The sequence below is a fragment of the Hippocampus bargibanti genome, linkage group LG14, assembly GCF_051943395.1.
Source record: "Hippocampus bargibanti isolate YZ-2025 linkage group LG14, ASM5194339v1, whole genome shotgun sequence".
Taxonomy (NCBI): domain Eukaryota; kingdom Metazoa; phylum Chordata; class Actinopteri; order Syngnathiformes; family Syngnathidae; genus Hippocampus; species Hippocampus bargibanti.
The window spans coordinates 10252087-10272556 of NC_142747.1; the positions used below are offsets into that span (position 1 = coordinate 10252087).

A 20470-nucleotide genomic window follows, 5' to 3' on the forward strand; every position below is an offset into this window, starting at 1 on the left:
TCCCATTTAAAGGCACAATGTTAATGTTTACTGCACACAATCTGAGAATTGCCAGTAAAATTTTCATGAAATTTACTATGCCGCTGTATTGATGTAAAAATGATGATGCTCAGGCTTGGAGTATTTTTTAGATTAGATTAGATGTATACGTCTGCTACAAGCTAAATGTTGAAAGCAAACACGAAGCTGTCACATTCATTGACGGAAAGAGACTGTCTCACATCTCCTGTCCCACGTAAATCCGCTTCAATTCCAAGCCGCGACAGATCCACATACGCATCGGCGCTCCTTTCTTCTCATCGCGGGCTCCTCAAGCCATGCATCCATCCAGCTGCAGGTTGTAGTTGTTGTAAAAGGTTTATGAATGACTGGCCTAGCCAGAGCTACAGTATACTGTATGCAAATGGTGTGAAATCATCTTAGCTTCACCCTACACAAGACGACAACTAAACAACCAGAACCAACTCGCACCTTTGTAAATTAGTTTTCTCTCCCAGGCTCACTTGAACATTATGTGATTCGATTCCAATGAGTGGAAGTGCACCGGATCCATTTGGCGTTCCTCTAGAAAACATCGTCCCTCCTGAGGATGGCATCTTTCGCCGCGGCGCAGGGAGCGGATGTTTATTGCTGCCACACCACACGCTGATAACTGGCACAATCTGCTCTCTGCAGCAGAGTAACTAAATTGACTCTCACTGTCTATTGAATTAGTGTCCAGATCCAGTTTCCTTCTCCTATACTTTGCGTCTCATGGCTCGCTGTCAATGCATCGCTCACTTCCTCTCACACATATTCCAAGTGCCCATCTAGTACGTGTCACTAAGTTCAGGATGGAGAAGCCCACTTGATATTCCCTCATGTGTGTGCGAAGCTCGAAGGAGTGATTTTACAGAATTAATACATTCAGTGACTTTATTTCACTTTGTTTGAGCCAGTCAACTTTCTCAATTGGGCAAAATGGAGGCATTTAAGGAAATTCGTGCATGTCCGCAACCTCCTTGAGGGTCTCTGTGGAGCATTCAAGAACGTCATTTCCTGATGAGCATTAAGAAGTTAAAAGGTTCCACTACCTCATGTTTATATGTCCACCTCTCAAAACCGTTTAAATACAGTACATGTTGCATCAATATTATTTTCAGAAGAAAGGGATGAGGAATTTTTCAGTGGGCTGACCAGGATGATTCGTGTATGTCCACTCATGCAAACATGAACAAATCGAAGTCCAAAATATTATGATCTGAGCTAAAATTACTGTTTTTAATGATAGCCTTTTCCTTGGTTTTGCATACTATCCCATGCACTGATTTGTTATCTTCAAGGCAATCAGAGGCATCAATTACCAATGACCGCCAACGCCTTTTTGTATACTGCCCATCGACGGTTTCTTCATTCTAACGGTATCTCGAGATTAGATTAGATTAGCCTTTATTAGTGTCCTCCATACTTAGTTGTCATGTCTTTTTTATGATGATACTAATGCAGCGGGTTTTACCGGAGACAAATTCCTTGTGATTTCTACATGGCCAATAAAGATGATTCTGATTCCGATCTATTTAGATTGAAACAAAAACGTGGTCTCTTTTTTGAAAAGGACACTTAGGACACTCTTTGCTGTCATCACTTGTAAATTACATTTTTGTTCGGAACTTGAGCTAAAAAAAAAAAGATTTGGTGACCAGTAGCATTTTGTAAATGAACAGTGATCCGCTTCCGAAAGGAGAGTTGGTCTCCCTCAAGGAAGAAGAATATGTGCATGCATTGGACCAAAAGCCTTCATGAGGTTTGTGACTTTGGGTGAGAAGCAGCGTGCAATTGAATAAAATATTTAGGAGGAAAATCATATATTTATTGTAATATATAATTTACTAAGTGGCTGATGGTACACTTGCTTGACATCTGTGCGGGGTCGTTGTCTGAATGGTTGTGTGCTTTTATACTCAAATAAAATGTAAATATATGTAGCATAATGTTACTATACGCACACACAAACATAACCTATAAACTGTCACATTTCGGTTTGCGACCAACGGGCGGCACTGTAGGGCCCCGTCTGCAGCTGCATAAGTGTTGATCGTTTTAATCAGTGGCAGTTAAAAGGACTCCCGGCACGACCATTCAGTGTTGGGTCATTGTTTGTTTCAGCCTGCCATGTTTGTTTCATCTTGTCATGTTTTACTCATGTTTTTGTTTGATACTTTGGACCTTTCTGTTCTGATGACTTTGTTGTTTGAGATTTTGTTCCTGCTGACTTTATTTAATACAATTTTTCAAATACACCCTGCTCCTCCCTGCTGCCTGCATTTTGGGGTCCACCTCCACGCAAATCGTGACATAAACAGGGAATATATATACATATAGATAGATAGATATAGATAGATATTTTCAATTTCACAATACATTCCTCGTTCTGACTACATGAATAAAAACCTTCCAGTATAATTGCTCCTGGATTGTTGCTGCACTCGTAAAGTTGCTTTGTGCCTTTTTTTTTTTTTTTTTTTTTTGGTTCACTCACCATAATGGAGTAGACGAGGGCCACGATGCTGACGGGCCACACGGGGAAGAAGCAGGAGATGATGACGAGGATCAGGTAGTCTCGAGGCTGGGGGCTTTCCTGCAAGGTGGCGTTGCCGGTGGACGAGCGGCTCAGGCTTACTTTGGACGGTGAGAGGGGCGCGGCGGCGGACAGCTGCCCCGTGGATCCCGATCGGATGTTCATCCCGTGGCCGTTGTGGTCCGCCTCCGGCCCCTTCGCCTGGTTGTGGTCCATGTTGATGGAGAAGGATGAGGACATTTTGAGCCCTTGGGTCGCGGGCTCACTGGTGATGGCCAGCAGCTTCTCGGTCTCCTGGAAGCCGGCCAGCTGCGTGCCTGCTTCTCCTCCTGCACCGCGGCTATCCCCAAGGTTGGACTTGAGGAAGTCGCAGTCCGTGTTGATGGCCATGCTCGTCTCGATCACCGAATTGTCGAAATTGTTTTTTCTCTTTTGGTTGTTCTCAAGTTTAATGTTGGTGATGCGTCATTATGGTGCCAAAGTTTTACAAGTGACTCTTGATTGTGGTTGAAATTCTCCTCGATTAAAAAAAATGTCCGTTCTCTTACTTTTTAAATTATCCACTTCATCACTTTGCTGCATACACTCAAGTTATTTCCAGCATCACAAATGTGTCCAATGAGGAGCAAAGTGGAACTCCATCCAGTCTTGCTCCTTTTTTCCTCTCGTTTATCCGCTTGCTTCGATTTTTTTTCAATGAAAAAGAAGAGAAAGGTGCATCCTCTGTCCTCCACTAACAAGCTGGTCTGAGCTTCTTGTCCCTCCTCCTTATTCACTCTGCGGCTTGCCAGACACGACGAACCCCTTGTCAAGTTACATAAACTCAGTTTCCACCTCCGGTAAAGAGACACGTTTTGAGACAAAGTTAAATTTGCTCGGCTGCTTAATGAAACAGAAATTGCTAAAATAAAGTCTTCTCGACACAAACATTGAGCATATATTCACAGTTTCAGACAAGTGTATCTTTATATGTTTATATACATATGATTTAATTTTTTTTGTTCAGGTGTCATTTATTTTTTACATTGATACATTGTTGTATTAATCCCCTTTCAAAACAGTACATTTCAGAATTATTTCTCTGCACAAGTTAAAACGTGTCCTTTCTTAATTTACTTTCTACAACATACAGGGACTAAGGATAAGTACAAGAAGTTGAAACATAAATTGTAATTACATTTCAAAATATCAAATCGATTGCTGGAGTGCTTTATTTGAGGCTAGATTTTGAGTCTTTTGGATGGTAGGCTCCATATTTTCACTTCCTCTTGACCTGTAATTATTCTTTATAGATTATCATGGGGAGAATTATCTGAATTTGAGTGAAATGTACGAATTTTTCAGTGCTTGTTGGTGAAGCATTTGATAAACTCATAATAGTGATTGTACCGTAAATCGTTTGTATTTTATTTTGAAGGTAGTACTTCCTGCCACATCTCCTTCTAGCTTGACGCTGCTGATGATGTGATTGAGCAGAGCCGTCTATCAGGGAGCCCCCCCCCCCCCCACACCACACACACACACAACCCATCCTTCCTTTCTCAACATCAGCACCAGCTTTTTTATGGAATGCTTAGTGCTGCTATGCAAAATTTACTTTCCGTTCATGTTGCTGTGTCTTCCCAAGTCATACGTCATCCACACACACAAAGTTTGCTTTCGAGTGCTCTAGCCTATACAGTTAGAAACAAAAACCAAACATTTTTGGGCACATTGCAAATTGTCAGCAGCTATTCCGCATGTGTTAGAAAACAGTGGTGATTCATTGCTGGGTGGCACTTTCAACTTGAAACCCCCACCCAGTGTGCATTTCTTCCCTCCCAGTCCACGCCCAATGATTTTCATGCTTGTTAGACCTCTGCAGAGTGTGAGCCTCATTTCCCTGAGCGATGCCACTGCCCATTGTGGCCAACTCAGTGGGGATTCCCTTCAATGAAAATGAATGCATCAATAAACAGACGAATAACTTTTAGCTATATGGAAAAAAATTGTATAAGGATTCAGGACGATGTATTGTTTGTTGCAGTGGCGTCGACCAAGAGTGCGATGCAATTCGGCCGCTGCAAACTACAATAATAAATGCACGTTGATTGTTAAACTACAAGCGACACTCCGGTTCTTGTAGAAAGCGGCGAAAAGACAGAGGCATTCAGGAGCTACAACCCACACGATTTCGTTATATGAGCCTCTGGGCTGCTCATGAAGTTGTTCTGCTAGCTGGAGATTGATGACTCCTGCAGGATCCCCCGCATCAACCGCAATCAAGCACGGGAAGACGGTACACGTGGATTAGGCGACACCGCGTGGAAAGACGCGGGATTACTTTTTTTCTATACAGTGACGAAGATTTTTAACTTTAAAGGCTGTTAAGAGATGCATGGATAGCGACAGTGATTTCCAAACGAAAAAAAAGACCTGAGCAAACATTGAGAGAGCAGTTTAACAAAGGAGTCGATCCAATATGATACATACCGGTATATATTTTTGAAGTTTGCAAAGTGCTTCCTTGCATGTCAGTCACTTCAAAACATACCCTTATATTTGTTCCTGTCCTCCTCGTTCTTCTCCTCTATGCGCATGTTCAGCAATGCCAGTTCCCTTTTCACAGCCTTTTTCATTCCAGGGTCTAGATCCAAAACCTTGCTGAAGTCCTGCCTGGCCTCGGCCTCATTCCACACCTCCAAATGGGCCTTCCCACGCAAGTAGTAGGCCTTTGTGACACCTAGGCACCAACATGAACTCCTTTTATAAATGTCATTGCTGGTGATAAGGTGAAGCATTAATTACCACAAACAGACCTATTGAGTGATTGGCAATGCTTTGTGCATTTACTGAAATCCTGTTTCTTTAATGAATAATTACTTGTAGAGTCATAATGTAAACGTGTGTGTATGGTTTGCATCCTACCTGGGTGTTGGTTAATGATGTCACTGGTGTGTTCGATGACCTCATAGTACTCCCCCATGCGTAGGAGACACTGGCAGTAGTTGAGTGTTAAGGTGTGGGCCATCTTCTCCAGCTTCAGCCATGGAGCTTCCCATGCTTTCTCCTGGGACAAATATGTCACATGCTGATCGTCTTCTTAATGTACATCACCAGATCTTCTTCTTTTCCTTTCGGCTTTTCCCTTCAAGGTGTCGCCACAGCAAAACAGTATCCTCACCAGATGTGCTGCAAATACATGCTAATGCTAACACACATGAACATACATGCAAGAATACACAGATACACATACACAGACACAAATGCATGTACACACACACACAAACTGAAATGCTCTCACAAAAATACAGTATTTTCCGGTGTATAAGGCGCACGCAAAAGCCTTGATTTTCTTCAAAAGAAGATGCTCGCGACTTATACGCAAGTGCACCTTATATGTGAAGTAATATTGAGCCACAATAGGTCTCGCAACGACTGTCAGAAGCCACCGACTCCTTTTCCTCTGTAGAAGTAATGCGTAACCCCAGCCTCTAGTGTGGCGCCTTATAATGTGGTGAGCTTTATACAGGTAACATCCGACTTATGGCCAGCGCAACTTACAACCACCCATACTTACGACCACGACCTCCAGACCCTATTTTTCAAATTTTAATTCTACGCCTGGCACCGCAACGCGCCAGCAGGCCAGCAAGGTGTTTGAGAATTTTGGCCAGCCAGCCAGCATTTCACTCTTGCATAACAATCGATGGCACCAGAGGGGGGTTGCTAGTCATTTAGCCTCAGAGTATCTATTCAACATTTTGAATGGATTTTAACTTACGACCATTCGGTCGGAACGGAACCCGGTCGTAAGTCGGATGTTACCTGTATTTGGAAAACCTTTAAATATTTATACATTATTATATTATATTTTTTACAGTATGGAAAACGTTTGAAAATACACCATTCATTGGGGGTATGACTTATACTCCCGTGCACACTTTACACCAGAAAATACGGTAAATAAAATCTGTAGTGAATGTCAGCCTGTTTCATAGATGTTGGGGGTGAACAAAAAATCAGTAGTGTGGATAAAAGTGTATGAGTGAGAGCTAAAAGAAAAACCTCATCATTGACAAAAATGAAGGCGATGATCAATTTGCTCACCTTGGTCTGCACGTTTTTGATGCAGACGATGGCTTCTTTGTACTTGAGCGTGGCCTCTTGGTAGCGCCCCTGCTTGAAGAGCTTGTTCCCTTGACCATGCAGGATGGGCACCACCTTCAGCCTCTCCTCATCATTCAACGCCCAGGACTCCCTGTTGTACTCACTGGGCTGCAACACCTGCCGCACACTAACATCTCTCACGAGGCTGGACATGCTTTGACACGTAGCTTTCACATCATTTTACTTCCGGTCCAACCTTGAGTAGTTCTAGAATGAAGAACAGCGGCTTGGGCTCCTTCATCAGCTCATCCAGGTCGTCATAGCCCAGACTGTGGTAGGCAAACATGTTGGCCATGCCACACCTGCGAACGTGCCAGTCCACCGGGTCTTTGCCGTCTGCGATGCGTCTCATGCTCTTGGACACAATCGGGTACACGCCGGTGTGCTTCGGAGGACAATGCGTCAAAATAAGAACATTTAAGGACTGTAACGGAATAAGCCATTAATGGAATTTTACTGATCATATTTGTATGATCATTTGAGGAATACTTCATTTTGATTTCGTGTTCATTTTATGACGTACTGATTAAGTGTACATACAAGTGTATAAACAATGGTGAAGTAATAGTAATTAACTCATTCACTGCCAGACGCAAAAATATGCCCGCTCCATTGCCAGGGTTTTTGTCATTGTCACTTGAATTCCAGGACACATCAACATTCAATACAGCGTTAGAAACCTTACACTCTATTCTTTCATCAGAAGAAAGAGTTACTTCCTAAATTATATGGATCTGGAGTTATATGAGCTTGAAATGAGGGCAGTTATTTTGCGCTTTTACAACAACTGAAGCTGGAAAAAAAATGCTAACATGGAAAAAAAGGTAATGCTGCCCCCCTGTGGAAAAGAAAAAAAAACATTGCCAGAGGCCATGGCTAGCTGGCGCTTTATTGGCACCCAAGCATGAAAAAACAAAACCCCAACAAATCTGGGAATGGCGCTCATGTCATATTTTCAATTCTCGGTTACATTCGTGAATGGCAGTGAATGAGTTAAAAAAGTGCAATGTCCTGGTTTGTAGTGGGTCTGTTGGGGGAATTTACCAAAAATTGAAATTTTTATGTTCCTCATATTTTGCTGAGTGCCTTCTTTAAAGTGGAATATGTGTTGTGGGTTTATGTGTATGTGTGTTGAGTAAGTCAGTAGAGGGGCTAAACACTCTGAGCCCCTTCACATCTAATCAGAGCGAAGAAATGGCAGCATTGCTCAGTCAGCAGGAATCCGAGCCGATTAGGCAAAAGTGAGACTGGTGCAGGTGATTGACAGTTTGCCTCCACGCATATGTCTCTGTCTCTTACTCACTTTCATATATGTGAAAAGATACAGTAACTGTGACACAATGTACTTCATTATATTTTTTTCATTCTTTTTTTTTCTTTTGGGGGGTGACCACTTGCAGAAACACTGGATGAGGAAATTGTGTTTTTAGCACTGCATCCACGCCCTTGTTTTAGATGAGACTTGAGGCGGGAGCTTGAAATTCAGAATTCTACGCATTCTACTCACAATGGTGTCACACCAGAACTCGGCCACCTCTCCGATCCTCATGGAAGCCAGAAGCATTTCCCAGATGTCCAGTTTGAACATGTTGCCAATCACGATCTCCATAGGGGTGCCCACAGCCTTGCTATCATCTATCACCGTGCGCTCATCATCACACAGTGTGGTGCGGAAGTCAAAGGTCACCTGGAACAAAATAAGCCGCGACCCCTGAAGTGAATGCAATGTGAGCCACTATGATGAACTGAAGGAATACAAACATTCCATTTGCGGGTTGTGATTAAAGGTAGGGCTACTTGAAGCTATTTCAATTCTATGGGATAAATATGTTACATCACATTTGAACATAGTTATTCAACAACGCAAATGGTTGTATAACTGCCATGGAAAATGAAAGCATGTTGCCAAGTTTTTTTTATGTTGTGCAAGAACATGGCTTTTTGGAAGCCTTGCTCACACATCTCGTGTATATTTTGTGATGAACAGCCCCTGTAGTGACTCGAGAGAAAAGTAATACATTGCAAGCTTCTTTTTTGTTCGATAGCGGTTCAAAAAGGAAACTACAGTGTAAATGTGGCATGTTTTGTTTGTTCATTATTCATGCTAAAAAGTACATTTGAATGACATCGTTTAACCGGTGCAGATTTTTCATTTGAAAAAAAATCCATTATTTTCCTGTTTTGAAAGAGGTTTGTTGAATGGAAGAATATTTTATAAAACTATAACTAAACAAATAAATATAAATACAATTATTATATAATATAAGTTATATAATTATTTCTCTTAAAAGTGTTCAGTGTCATTATTTTTGGCAAACTAGGTTTGCATCTGGAAAACAGTTGAATAGATCAGTTTTTTTTTAAACGTGAAAATGAATAGAAATGGCTGTCAAGTGAATATTAACGACAGTAATTAATATAAAATATTATATATTTTTTACATTGTGCCACCCTCTACTGGCGTCCATGTGAAGCGCAGCTACACCAGTTACCCATTTGAGTTGAAATAGATTTTGCATTTTGAGTCAATCATCAACTCCTCAATACAGTTAACGCAGAAAATAAACTTGCGTGGAATTACCTTTGCCCCAGTAATGAATTTGGGGATTTCTCCGGTGCCACCATGCAAGATTTTCTTCTTGACGCCCTCCAAACCCAGCAGAAGTGTCTCCTGCAAACCCGACATTTTTCCTTGGCTTATTCGTTCAAATAATTTCAACCTACTCTTGTCATTTATACGTGTGCAGTGAGTGAGACTATAAGTGTAAAGTACATCTCTGAAGGAGGATTAATTCGGGCGAGGATAATAGGATTGTATATTCGTCAGCAACACTGACTGTTTAGCTTTGGGGAAACATCCTGAAAGAAAAGGAGGTTCAGGCTAATATAATGACTTTGTCTGTTACCAAGCATTGTGAGCTCCAACGAGAAGGATTGTTTGTGATTGTGTTTGTGTTTGGAGCATTATTTAAAAGCAATTTAATTAATCTTGATGGTGTTGTTGGGCAAAAAGAAATAAACACTTATTGTATTTCCTCAAATATGTACCCTTCTGTCTAATTGATTCAAGACCCCAATGAAAGTTCCATTTCACATTATGATTAGGTTTTGTTCCACTTTCTGCCACGTAATCCAAATTTGTGGGTGGTCTACCACTAAACATTTAACAGAGTATTATAGAGCTAGGGAGTGACAATGAGTGACAAGAAGGTGATCCTTTTGGTCCAGATAACCTTTGACCCTGAACAGTAGATGTATAGAAACTTGGTGAATATATTTATCGAAATGCACAATCGGAAAAAAAGGGTACAAAATCTGTGTTGTTAAAGCTTTAGCGGTGGTTAAAGCGCTATATAAATCAATATGTATTGTATTGTATTGTATTGTATAAAATCCCAAAAGGGAAAGTTTAATCCATAATATCATTTAATTCCAATTAAAGTTTTTTTGCTTTTTGAATGTTGCTGTGCCGATGACCATTTTGTGTTTGGGAGCCTTTTACTGAGCGAGTTGCTTGTTCTGTAACCACAAAAGGACATATGTCTTCTTGTGCCGGTCCCAAGCCCGGATAAATACAGAGGGTTGTGTCAGGAAGGGCATCCGACGTAAAAGCTTGGCCAAAACAAACATGCGATTCAAACCTCTAAAGATAGAGGACACTGATTTGCTGTGGCGACCCCTTGAAGGGAAAAGCCGAAAGGAAAAGAAGAAGAAGATATTCTGGGTTCAATGAAATTTGGTCATTTCATTTGCGTCACCTAGAGGACTAAAGTGTGTGTGTATCATGAAAGAGATTGAAATGGAAAAATAAAATGATAGAGGAGAGGGCATTTTTATCATTCCAGAGGAAATTTCCCTGATTTACATGGTGATGTGAACAATGCAATGAATGCTGAAAGCAGAATACACAATGCACTCAGTGACCTTTTTTACTTGGCGTCTGCCACCTATCTGCGCCTGTGTGTGTGCGCACGTGTATAGAATGTTCCTTCGCAACGTCTGCAAGTAGTTTAGAGGCTTTTTTGCTCATATTTTATTTCTACACGGCTCGTGCTTGCATAACTGTACAGCGGTGCGTTTTCCTTTGCGAAGAAACATGGCGGGTCAGTCCTTCACGAAGTTTGACTATCTTGAAAGGTTGCTTTCTTATCGGTGTTCAAATACCGTGGATTGTGATGCAACCTCCAATCAAGTCTTTCCTCCACACATTTGATATGGCATTAAGCAATCGTGTATGCATGTGGGTGCAAACGGGGGCCCTTCTGTCGAATTGATTCAAGAACCTAAATAATTCGTGCCATCCAGATACACAGCTTTCATGGTCGCGTTTTTGTGTTGACACTTTTTGTCTTGGTTTTCGGACTTTTATTAATTTGATTCCACTTACATTATTTGCCTTTTTGTTTTGTTTTATTTTCGGCAAAGAAACACGCCATCCATCCATCCATCCATCCATCCATCCATCCATCCATCCATCCATCCATCCATCCATCCATCCATCCATTCATTCATTCATCCATCCATTCATTCATTCATTCATTCATTCGTCTATTTATTTGTTTGTGTGTTCAAGCATTTCTGTATTTATGTAATTATTTATCTATTCCTGTGTCTATTTGTCTATTTATTTATTAATGCATTTATTTATTTGTGTGCATGCGTGGGTGTATGTATGTATGTATGTATGTATGTATGTATGTATGTATGTATGTATGTATGTATGTATGTATGTATGTATGTATTTATTCGTTTATTTGTGTATGTATTTATTTACCTGCGTCTATTTGTATGTTTATTTTTTTTTTTTTTATATTGTATTTATTTGTTTGCAATAGAAACAAAAATTATAACTTTGTTATTAATGATTCCTTGTTTTGATAATATGCATAATTGGTTTTGGGGGACATTGTTATGACAAAATTGTAAATATTTGACAAGGAGAGGGCTTGCAGTAGGTCTTACGCAATATGAAAAGAAGGAATACCATAATACAATAATACCCTGTGGAAAAAAATAGACATATATTTAATAGGTTGCTCCCCAAGTTCAGGTTTTAGTGCAGCCTCAGAGCTACTTGGTGTTAAAAAATAATTCAGGGATCATTTTTACAAGGGTTACATATTTTTTGAAATCCTGTTATTAACACCAAATGTGCACAATACTTGCATTTTGCACACAGATGACTAAAAATGTCATCTTATTCTAGAATGAGCCATAGAAAAGGAATGGCAGGAACAGAATGAATTAATGAACAAATATATCAGGGACTTCGGCCAAATTTGCAGCCCCCTGAGTTGGCTGATTTGCATGACGACATGTCCTCCTATCATTGAAAACGTGCAAATCTTCTCCGCATTGATATTACACAAGAATCATGAAAGCATACTTAAGACGAAAAGATTCCTTGATCCTGATGGGATTCACACTTATGCGGAAAACTGGGACAACCTAACGTGGACATATGACGTGCTATTTTTCATGGATGATAAGCTTGGAGTTGCTATGGTGACATCCCGGTCTGTCATCGACACCATTGAGACGACAGGACAGTTCGCTTCTGATGGATCTTTTTCTCTGGTTCATGGCTCTTCACGGTGTTAGAAGATGGTAGTAAAATCAGCAGGAATCAAGGTGATGAACTTTAATCTTGGACAGCAGAGTCATTGGTCGGTCAGTTGAGGAGGCCAGAGAGGTAGAAGCTTCTGGTCTCCCCCCCACCCGAGATGTTATTTAGACAGAATTACATCATTACAAAAAGGGGCCTATCAGCTACGAGATAGAAGGGTGAAATATGATATTAGATTGAAATAAGAATGGTTGAATACGCTACACACTACAAATACGTAAGGTTAAAAGATAAACTACGCATACATATAGAGAGAGAGAGAGTAACAACTTAGACTAAACTTAGACAAATACAAATGAGTAGAAAATAAGTAACATTGGATGCTTACGGATGTGCATTTAAATAGTTCTATCAGGTTCGAAAGCTGGATCGATATATAATATTGCTTCCAACATACATTGACAGAGAATTTGAATTTTCCAGGAAGCCGTATGCACGCAATTCTGAATAGGCTCATTAAACAGTTATCCAACCAACCTGTTGGAGAAGAAACAATGCTATGACTCAGGCTATAGGCTTGTCTGACTCATTGTTGCTTGCGTCACAGTGCCTGTACCTCTCCATCGCCCTGCCTTTTAATGGCTAGCACGCTGACTCAACGCGCACACGTTTGGATATATATACAGCGTTGGACAAGTTGTCAAATAAGACAGTTTGCTGAACACACATGCTTTTTAAAAACAGGTTTCCCCACAAGAAATCAGGAGGACAGACACGTCTACATCCGCCTGACACATTCGGCCCCGTTGGAAAACTGCTGCTGATGCATTTGCTATCGTTAAAGCAAAGCCGTGCTCTAGTTGCGGAAATTGTGGTTATGGATTTCCCGGGGAGGGGTTGCTGGCTGTGTAAAGGCCATTCATTCATATACATAGGTATCACGCTGGGGAGGCCGCTACCATGACGTACGCGCACACATACGCACGCATGTTTTAATGCTAATGATGTGTAAGATTCTTCTGTTGCATTTATGGATTAGAGGGAGAGCAAAGGGGTGGGGTTGTTTCATGACATTTCTTTTGCATTTGCGCTCACACTTGAGCGGAGCAAGCGTGTGTTCAACACACAGAATTCCTGACATGGTCAGGGACAGACGCTATCGGCAGTTTCACGTGTTCTGCTTAGGGCCACATTTTTCTCAGTGAGAATCATTTGCTTCATTCGGTTTTCGGCCAAGGAGGAGAAAATGACACAACTGGCAGATCCCCCACCAGCTCAAGGTAACCTCCAAAGAGTTCCACTAGCACATTTTTCAACAATGTGAATTCTTCGGAGAACAAAGTCGCACAAGTGAAGATAGATTGCATAACAAATGGCAGCCAACCATCCACAAAATTCAACAACAGCGACGGTGTAAGGAAAGAAAAGTGTTCATCCACATTTATATTGCGTGATGTAACTCACTTTTTCCACCAAGTGGTACAGCTCGTCCAGCTCACAATGAAAACCTGATTTGGTTTGGTTCCACTGGCTGTGTGGGTGGAATGGGAGTAGTTGTGCCAGGAACAAAAATAGTGTGATGTTCTATGGATTCAACAAAGAATCCAATTGGATAACTTCACATTTTGGTATGGATCAATCAAGTTGGTTTTCTTTTACGGTGCTGTATTGGTATTGCCTCGGCTGCTTTGCTCAGCGTTTCTTTTTTTCACTCATATGCCCCTTTACATAGCTGTGTTACCCTGTGATGTGGTTCAAATAAGACGGAACACAATGTTTCAGACGGTTGAGGCCTCCCATTAGAGCATGGGTGTCAAAGTAAAGGTCTGGGGGCCAGATCCGGCCCGCCTCATCATTTTATGTGGCTCGCAGCAAGGATCCACTGTCATGATCCTTGCCTAGTTCTGTACTGAAATATCAAATTACCATGAGTAATAAATAACGTTCAGATTTTACATCAGCCCTCCGAGGGAAGCCGTAACTCCGAAGTGGCCAGTGACAAAAAATGAGTTTGACACTTCTGCATTAGACCCTTCACCGGCCACTAAAATTTTAAGATTGACTTTGTCACCAAATTGTCAATCCGCCACACCTCCCCCGAATCGGCCTGCCCAATTTATCAAAGACTATTCTGCTCAATTGCCAAACATTCATAGCGAGCGTTGGGCTGATTCCAAAATCATTAAATCGTGCTCAAAGGCCAGGATATACAATACATATTGATTTATATAGCGCTTTGACAACAGCTGAAGCTGGAACAAAGCGCTTAAAATGGACAACTATCATCATATATATATATATATATATATATATATATATATATATATATATATATATATATATATATAAATTGAATGAAAACAAATGAAACAACTAATATCAATATAGACAACTCGCTATCTGCAGGACTGTTGAAGGTTCAGGCCAAGAAGATTTTTTTTCATGTTTATGCTATTTTTTTCTGTTTCAATGTGTTTTTTTTGCCAAGAAGACGTGTGTATGTGTGTGTGTGTGTGTGTGTGTGTGTGTGTGTGTGTGTGTGTGTGTGTGTGTGTGTGTGTGTGTGCGTGCGTGCGTGCGTGCGTACGTGTGTGTGTGTGTGTGTGTGTGTGTGTGTGCGCGTTAGCTGTTCTGACTTGTAACATTCTCAGGAACAAACCGCAAAAGTGTTTTGTGAAGTCATGCTGTGGGCATCAACAAGTGAGACGTTTCTGGAGTAACTAAAAGCTCAGAATCGCACGTTGCAAACATTACTCGCTGCTCTCGTGAACAGCGTGTGAAATCAAACTACAAAACCCTTCACGTGATTCTTGCTATTTGGAGAAAGCATTCTTTCAATCTACAGTTGCTCGCGATGCTCCACCGTAATGTTGGTCTTGGCTGTTGCGGTTTTTCTCAAGCTCCGGCACACCCTGATCGGGCCCCTGCCAGACCACTCTCCACTGGGGCTCGACCTTTAGCTGCATACCAAAACACAGAAGGAAGGACAAAAGGCAAATGTATGCAACACATACAGTAAACGGTGTGCTGTGGTTCAAGCAGAAACTCAAGCATGGAAAAGATCACGTCGCTTCGGGTAAGATGAGAACAGTATCATCAATGACAAAAAGATTCTGGACGTGCTAACCATTAGAAGTCGAATTGAAGAAGACCCACTTTTGGCAGGATGTCCATTGACAGCATTGTTTTGATGAGGAACGATAAAGACAAGACAAACACCCAGTGTCCCCGCTGTGCGCTAATTGACCTAATGTAGCGTACAGCCGTTGCAAACCTAATCCTATTTAGGTTCATCAGGGAAAACGTGCATGTTCATGTCCTGCCATCGAGCAGTCAAAGACGGCAAACAAAAGAACAATTGATGGTCTGGACACCGCACATCACTTCGGCCACGTGGGTCTTTTGTAGTGTTTGAATTTAAAGTTAGGAAACAGAAACACGTACCTGATCTTTTGACTCTTTTTATGCTTTTGTTGTAGCTTGCTTCTATATTGCTGAAAATGAAAGTGTGTGGTAAGTCTATGCAATAAACGACTAAATAACAACAAAAATTAACAATAAAAATTACTGAGCCTTCTATGGAGTATATCGCCATTCTTATGTCAAGCAAGATGGGTCAAGTCATGACTTGATTTGAGCAATTTGCGAGCCAAGTTATTCAATCAAATCAAAATATATTCATCTGCAAAATTTCTTCTGTCAACGTCAAGCTTCAGACCTCATATCATAGCGTTTCCAGTGTATGTCCAACTTGACCCAAAAGATAATTTTCGTTCAAAAACTATTTGAAAAATAGACTTTCCAAAGTATGTAGAATGATTTGTCAAACAAAATTCAAGTCAAAGTTAAATTGGGTCGATCATAAGTTTGAGCTAAACAAATTTCAAGTCAAAACATCAGCGACTCGAGTCGACTCGATTCTTACACCATTGACCACTTTGTTATTTATTGCTTATGACCTCTCGCCAACACTTCTTGCTCTTTAAGACTTGATATCATCCAACGACTCATTGGCCAAAATAGTGCTGGAGCTCCAACATGAGATATGTGACGGCGCCCTGTTGACCTTTTATTCTGGGCCAACGTGCAGATGGAGAGAAGAGACGATTGGAATCGAATGTGATTGGAATGCGGACAGCACAAGGTGAGTATCTCCCTGCCCAACAAACCTGGTCTAATCTTGTTTGTCTGGACTAGGTCAAGAGATTAAAAGGGTGTTGTCCAGTGGCCATCCTGTCTGACTCTAATAGATTTAACCCGGTAGCGACCTAAAGACGAATCATCAGGCTGTTAGGAAACACGAGGATAACACCCGAATAAGCTGCACACCTAAGGTCTGAGGAGACTCATAGGCAGACTATTGTAAAACTGCTAACAGATTAACACAAATGAGATGTAATAATGGCTGCATCGACAAGCAGACTGGGTTGGTTTGCAGTAACGAGAGAAAGTCGCTTTTACAGTTTGGAAACAGGGAAAGCAGTGAGTGAGCGATCACGTCAGCCTCTCAGTCTCTGCTGGTATCCGCTACGCCATTGACCACAAACCGAGTCACTGCTGCTGCTATTCGCTACGCCATTGACTATAAAGTCAACATGGTCGTCTGCACGAACATTCCCTGAATAGCGAATCGCTGAAGGCACCATTTTTACAATCCACTTTCATTTCCTAACTCAAGGAAATTCTGGAACAGACACGCCATATGCCAGAAAAGCCTTTATATGAAACATGTGCAGGAAATAGGCAGGGCCGAGTCGACCAACATCTATTTCCACAAGTATCTACGCATCTCGCTATAATGTACAACATACCATAGAGACCGACCCCTGGTGACGAATGTAGTGGTTCACTGGCTTGACTTCTGTGCCTGTGCTGTGTGTTCGGTTTCTGCTCAGTCATGAAGGGAAGAGTTGGCTGTTTCTATATGTGACCTGGGCGTGTAGTTTCGTCGATCGGCCGATTGGTCCATCTCTATCTCGTCTCTGCAAAATGGCTGGATGGGGAGAACCACACAATACTCTACAATTATCCTGCATTATATCTCAGATTGTGAAATGCAAGATGCCCCACAAGACAAGGGCATTTTTAACTTCTTCGCTGTGAACGTTACTGTCATCGATCATACTTTCCAGCATTTGTCATTTTATGGCAAACACATTGCAAGGTTGGTCAGTCGCCAGGAAATGTGTCTTTTCAATTTGATTAGAAGACAACAGAATAGAAACAAAAGTGAATTTGCAGACATTGAAAAGGAGGTTGGTACTTCTGACATGAAAAAAAAAGAGAAAAAAAAGGATGTTTTCTATGAAAAAAAAGTTCCCTCCTTACAAAAAAAAATACAAATACAGTAAACTCTCGTTATAACCATATTCTCGGGAGTCGGAAAAAATATCGATATAACCGTACTATCGATATATCCGATCCTGCGGAATGTACATTTTCTCCTTGCGTTCATAGAAATAGGATCGTACTAAGCAGTACTATCGATATAACCAATATCGATATAACGAGACTTTACTGTAAAATAAAATAAAACAAGTGTGCAGATATACCCGGTTTAATTCCAGCTCCGGCCTTCATGTGTGGAGTTTGCACGTTCTCCAAGGGCCTGCGTGGCTTTTCTCCAGGCTTTCCTCACACTTTCCAAAAACATGCATGGCAGGCTGATTCAACACTCTAAATTGACCCTTAAGTGTGAGTGCGAGCACTGCGATTGACTGGCAAGCGGTTCAGGGTGTCCCCTCCGACTGCCCGAAGACGGCTGGGATGGGCTCCGCTTATCCAATGGGGATAAGCGGATCAAAACATTGATGGATGTATGCTGGGTTCCACTGTACATGCGTATTCAATATAATCTTTCAGTGACTCAGTGTGAATGGTGATGAAACTGACTTTTCCAAATGTGCTGTTATCTTAATGTTCCATCATATACATTTTACCCTTCAGCAATGACAAATGTCAATGTTCAAAGCAATGTGCGTCAAATCAATTTCCTCCTAAATTGCAAACACACTCTCTTCTTCGTTAGAAGAGATAAATGCTCCATTCTCCACACAAGAACATGTGATCTGAGAGCTAATGAAATCAAATAGATTTTTCATAACGGGGAATGCAAAGGCTTGTGGTTACATTTGCTAACTTGAGTTAGTTGCGATTAAACTAAATGCGCTGTATTAGTTATTATGCTAATGAACACAAATGAAATCTTTTCCTTTCGGCTTTTTCCTTCAAGGGGTCGCCACAGCAAATCAGTGTCCTCCATCTTTAGAGGTTTGATCCGCACGTTTGTTTTGGCCAAGCTTTTATGTCAGATGCCCTTCCTGACACAACCCTCTGTATTTATCCGGGCTTAGGACCGGCACAAGAAGACTTATGTCCCTTTGTAGCTACAGAACAAGCAACTCGCTCGTAAAAGGCTTCCAAACACAAAATGGTCATGGGCACAGCAACATTCAAAAAAGCAAAAACTAGACTCGAACACAAATGAAATGAACTTTTATATCTTGGACTAATGTGGTGTTCCATCATTGTGGTGCCACCCCAATCTCTTCCAAGGGATTACATTGTCAGGTTTCATTGATCTCTGAGCAGCCTCACTGCAGACCCAACCATCTTAGATGGTGCAGGTCCAGTTATTTTTAACTTTGCCGGGTTGACGTCCGCTTACTCCTTCCCCTTCAGCCCGCATGTATGTTTGCCTTTCAAATCTGAACACACGATGAATTCAACTTTGTGGTTAAAAAGCGGCGTGCACGTGAATGCTCACCTTCTGACCTTGAACTGTTACATGTTAGCTGCGGGTGTTTGTGTCACAACCATGCCACCTCTCACACGCCTCACACTTTCCAATCAAATTACACCAGTGTTTCCCAAGTTAGGGCGCTCGTTTTAAAAAAAACTTATAACCTCGTCTTAATTTACTCATAACTCAATTAAAGCTAAGTCTGTTGAACTAAACACAAAGCAGGAAGCAGACAAATGAATTGAAACAACGCACTAGCATGCCGGTTGTGAGATCACTCAATTACATAACAGGCCTTCTGTGAGGGGCACCAGTGGGGTGGACCAGGAGGACCTTGGAAACACACTTGGGTGATGTAAATGTTCAGTGGGCACGGTTTGTAAGACGTTTCTCTCTCTTATGTGTGAACTGGTTAAATGCTCAACGCTTTCACAAATAAGTACCACATATACAAGTCTGTTATTTTCCACTTCTTTCTCCCCAAAAAATAAAAAATAAAAACTTTGTCCGTTGTCCGAGGAAAACAGTGTTTACAAGCCATTTTTATGCAATTGATGAGCAAATCAGCCGGTGACATGTTGGTTTTTCGACACAGTTGAAGGCAAACGATGCATTTTTCACTCCTGGACCAAAGGTCACAGAAGATTGTGGCGGCGCGCTGGGCCACGGGCTTCAGTTACGTCACAGTCAGTATTGAGTCAGGTGCGCTCCCAAGGATCTCATTGCCAGCTGCCGTGGAGGCAGGGATAATCTTGCTAAGCAGCTTTCACATGATTTCACCCTCAGGGAAGAATTTAGGAGAGGTTTGTAAAGGGAGTGGCCTTGGAGCTCCCGACTGCTTTGACTGAAAGGACTGTACAGTAGACACCATATCAGAGAACTTCTCCATAGACGGTACACTTCATTTGTCCCCCCCCCCCCGCCCAAAAAGTCTCCAAGCACTCCAACGAGTTTCATCGCAAATATTAACTGTGAGTTAATATTAATTAGTAATTAATTAGTCATACATCACAAACGGGGACATTGGTCGGATCTTCTCTGTGAGAGGAAGACCACATTCATTGACACACACACAGTTATAGGGCTTGATGACTTGACATGCTGTGCGTCTGGAGTTTCCAAAGAGCAGCAGCAACCTTACCCTGCCTGCGTGACTTCGCCACAAACATCGAGGCACCCAACTGTAGTTCGGTGGTCTTTTGTTTTTTTCCCTCACTTGTAAAAATGGTTTCATGTTAGAGAAATTCCCTCAACCAAATCGGTTGAGGTGGATGATCCTCCTCGGTTGTCATGTTTTCATCTTGCCACTACAACTGCATCAGCAGCATGGCTGTAAATCTGGAATGGCACAATCTGTCATGACTTTGACTGGATCATTTCCTGGGAGCAGGTGAGCGGTTGACCTGAAACCTGCAAAACACACAAAGCCAAGGTCCCAACTTTCCGTGTACCATTG

At 41.5% G+C, this 20470-nt stretch overlaps 2 protein-coding genes and 1 long non-coding RNA gene across 3 annotated transcripts in view; all 3 read right to left on the reverse strand.

The window, feature by feature from the left end:
• The window catches only part of trarg1a (trafficking regulator of GLUT4 (SLC2A4) 1a), a 10954-nt gene extending 7645 nt beyond the window's left edge, over positions 1–3309 (reverse strand). Inside the window, exon 1 of the mRNA XM_089013843.1 lies at positions 2519–3309. Within this exon, the coding sequence (XP_088869969.1) occupies positions 2519–2947 (429 nt within the window). The 5' untranslated portion in view covers positions 2948–3309. The remainder of the gene's footprint in view (positions 1–2518) is intronic.
• An 816-nt stretch (positions 3310–4125) lies between these two features.
• On the reverse strand, positions 4126–9435 carry aipl1 (AIP like 1 HSP90 co-chaperone). The gene is made up of 6 exons (XM_089013808.1): positions 9288–9435; positions 8214–8393; positions 6903–7091; positions 6647–6823; positions 5465–5606; positions 4126–5279 (listed from the first exon to the last, which is right to left on the reverse strand). The coding sequence occupies exons 1-6, from the start codon at positions 9390–9392 to the stop codon at positions 5080–5082; spliced, it is 993 nt and encodes a 330-aa protein (XP_088869934.1). The 5' UTR covers positions 9393–9435; the 3' UTR covers positions 4126–5079.
• A 5457-nt stretch (positions 9436–14892) lies between these two features.
• Positions 14893–17429, reverse strand: LOC148888251 (uncharacterized). The gene is made up of 3 exons (XR_016117081.1): positions 17084–17429; positions 15717–15766; positions 14893–15232 (listed from the first exon to the last, which is right to left on the reverse strand). It is a non-coding gene; the product is annotated as an uncharacterized LOC148888251 (long non-coding RNA).
• Positions 17430–20470: the final 3041 nt, after the last annotated feature.

Excerpts from the sequence above, each read along its gene's own strand:
- aipl1 (XM_089013808.1), bottom strand. The coding sequence starts at position 9,392 with ATGTCGGGTTTGCAGGAGACACTTCTGCTGGGTTTGGAGGGCGTCAAG. Across the intron at positions 5,607-6,646 it reads TCAAAAACGTGCAGACCAAG|GAGAAAGCATGGGAAGCTCC; the intron begins GTGAGCAAATTG and ends TATTTGTCCCAG. Across the intron at positions 5,280-5,464 it reads CATCATTAACCAACACCCAG|GTGTCACAAAGGCCTACTAC; the intron begins GTAGGATGCAAA and ends GTTGGTGCCTAG.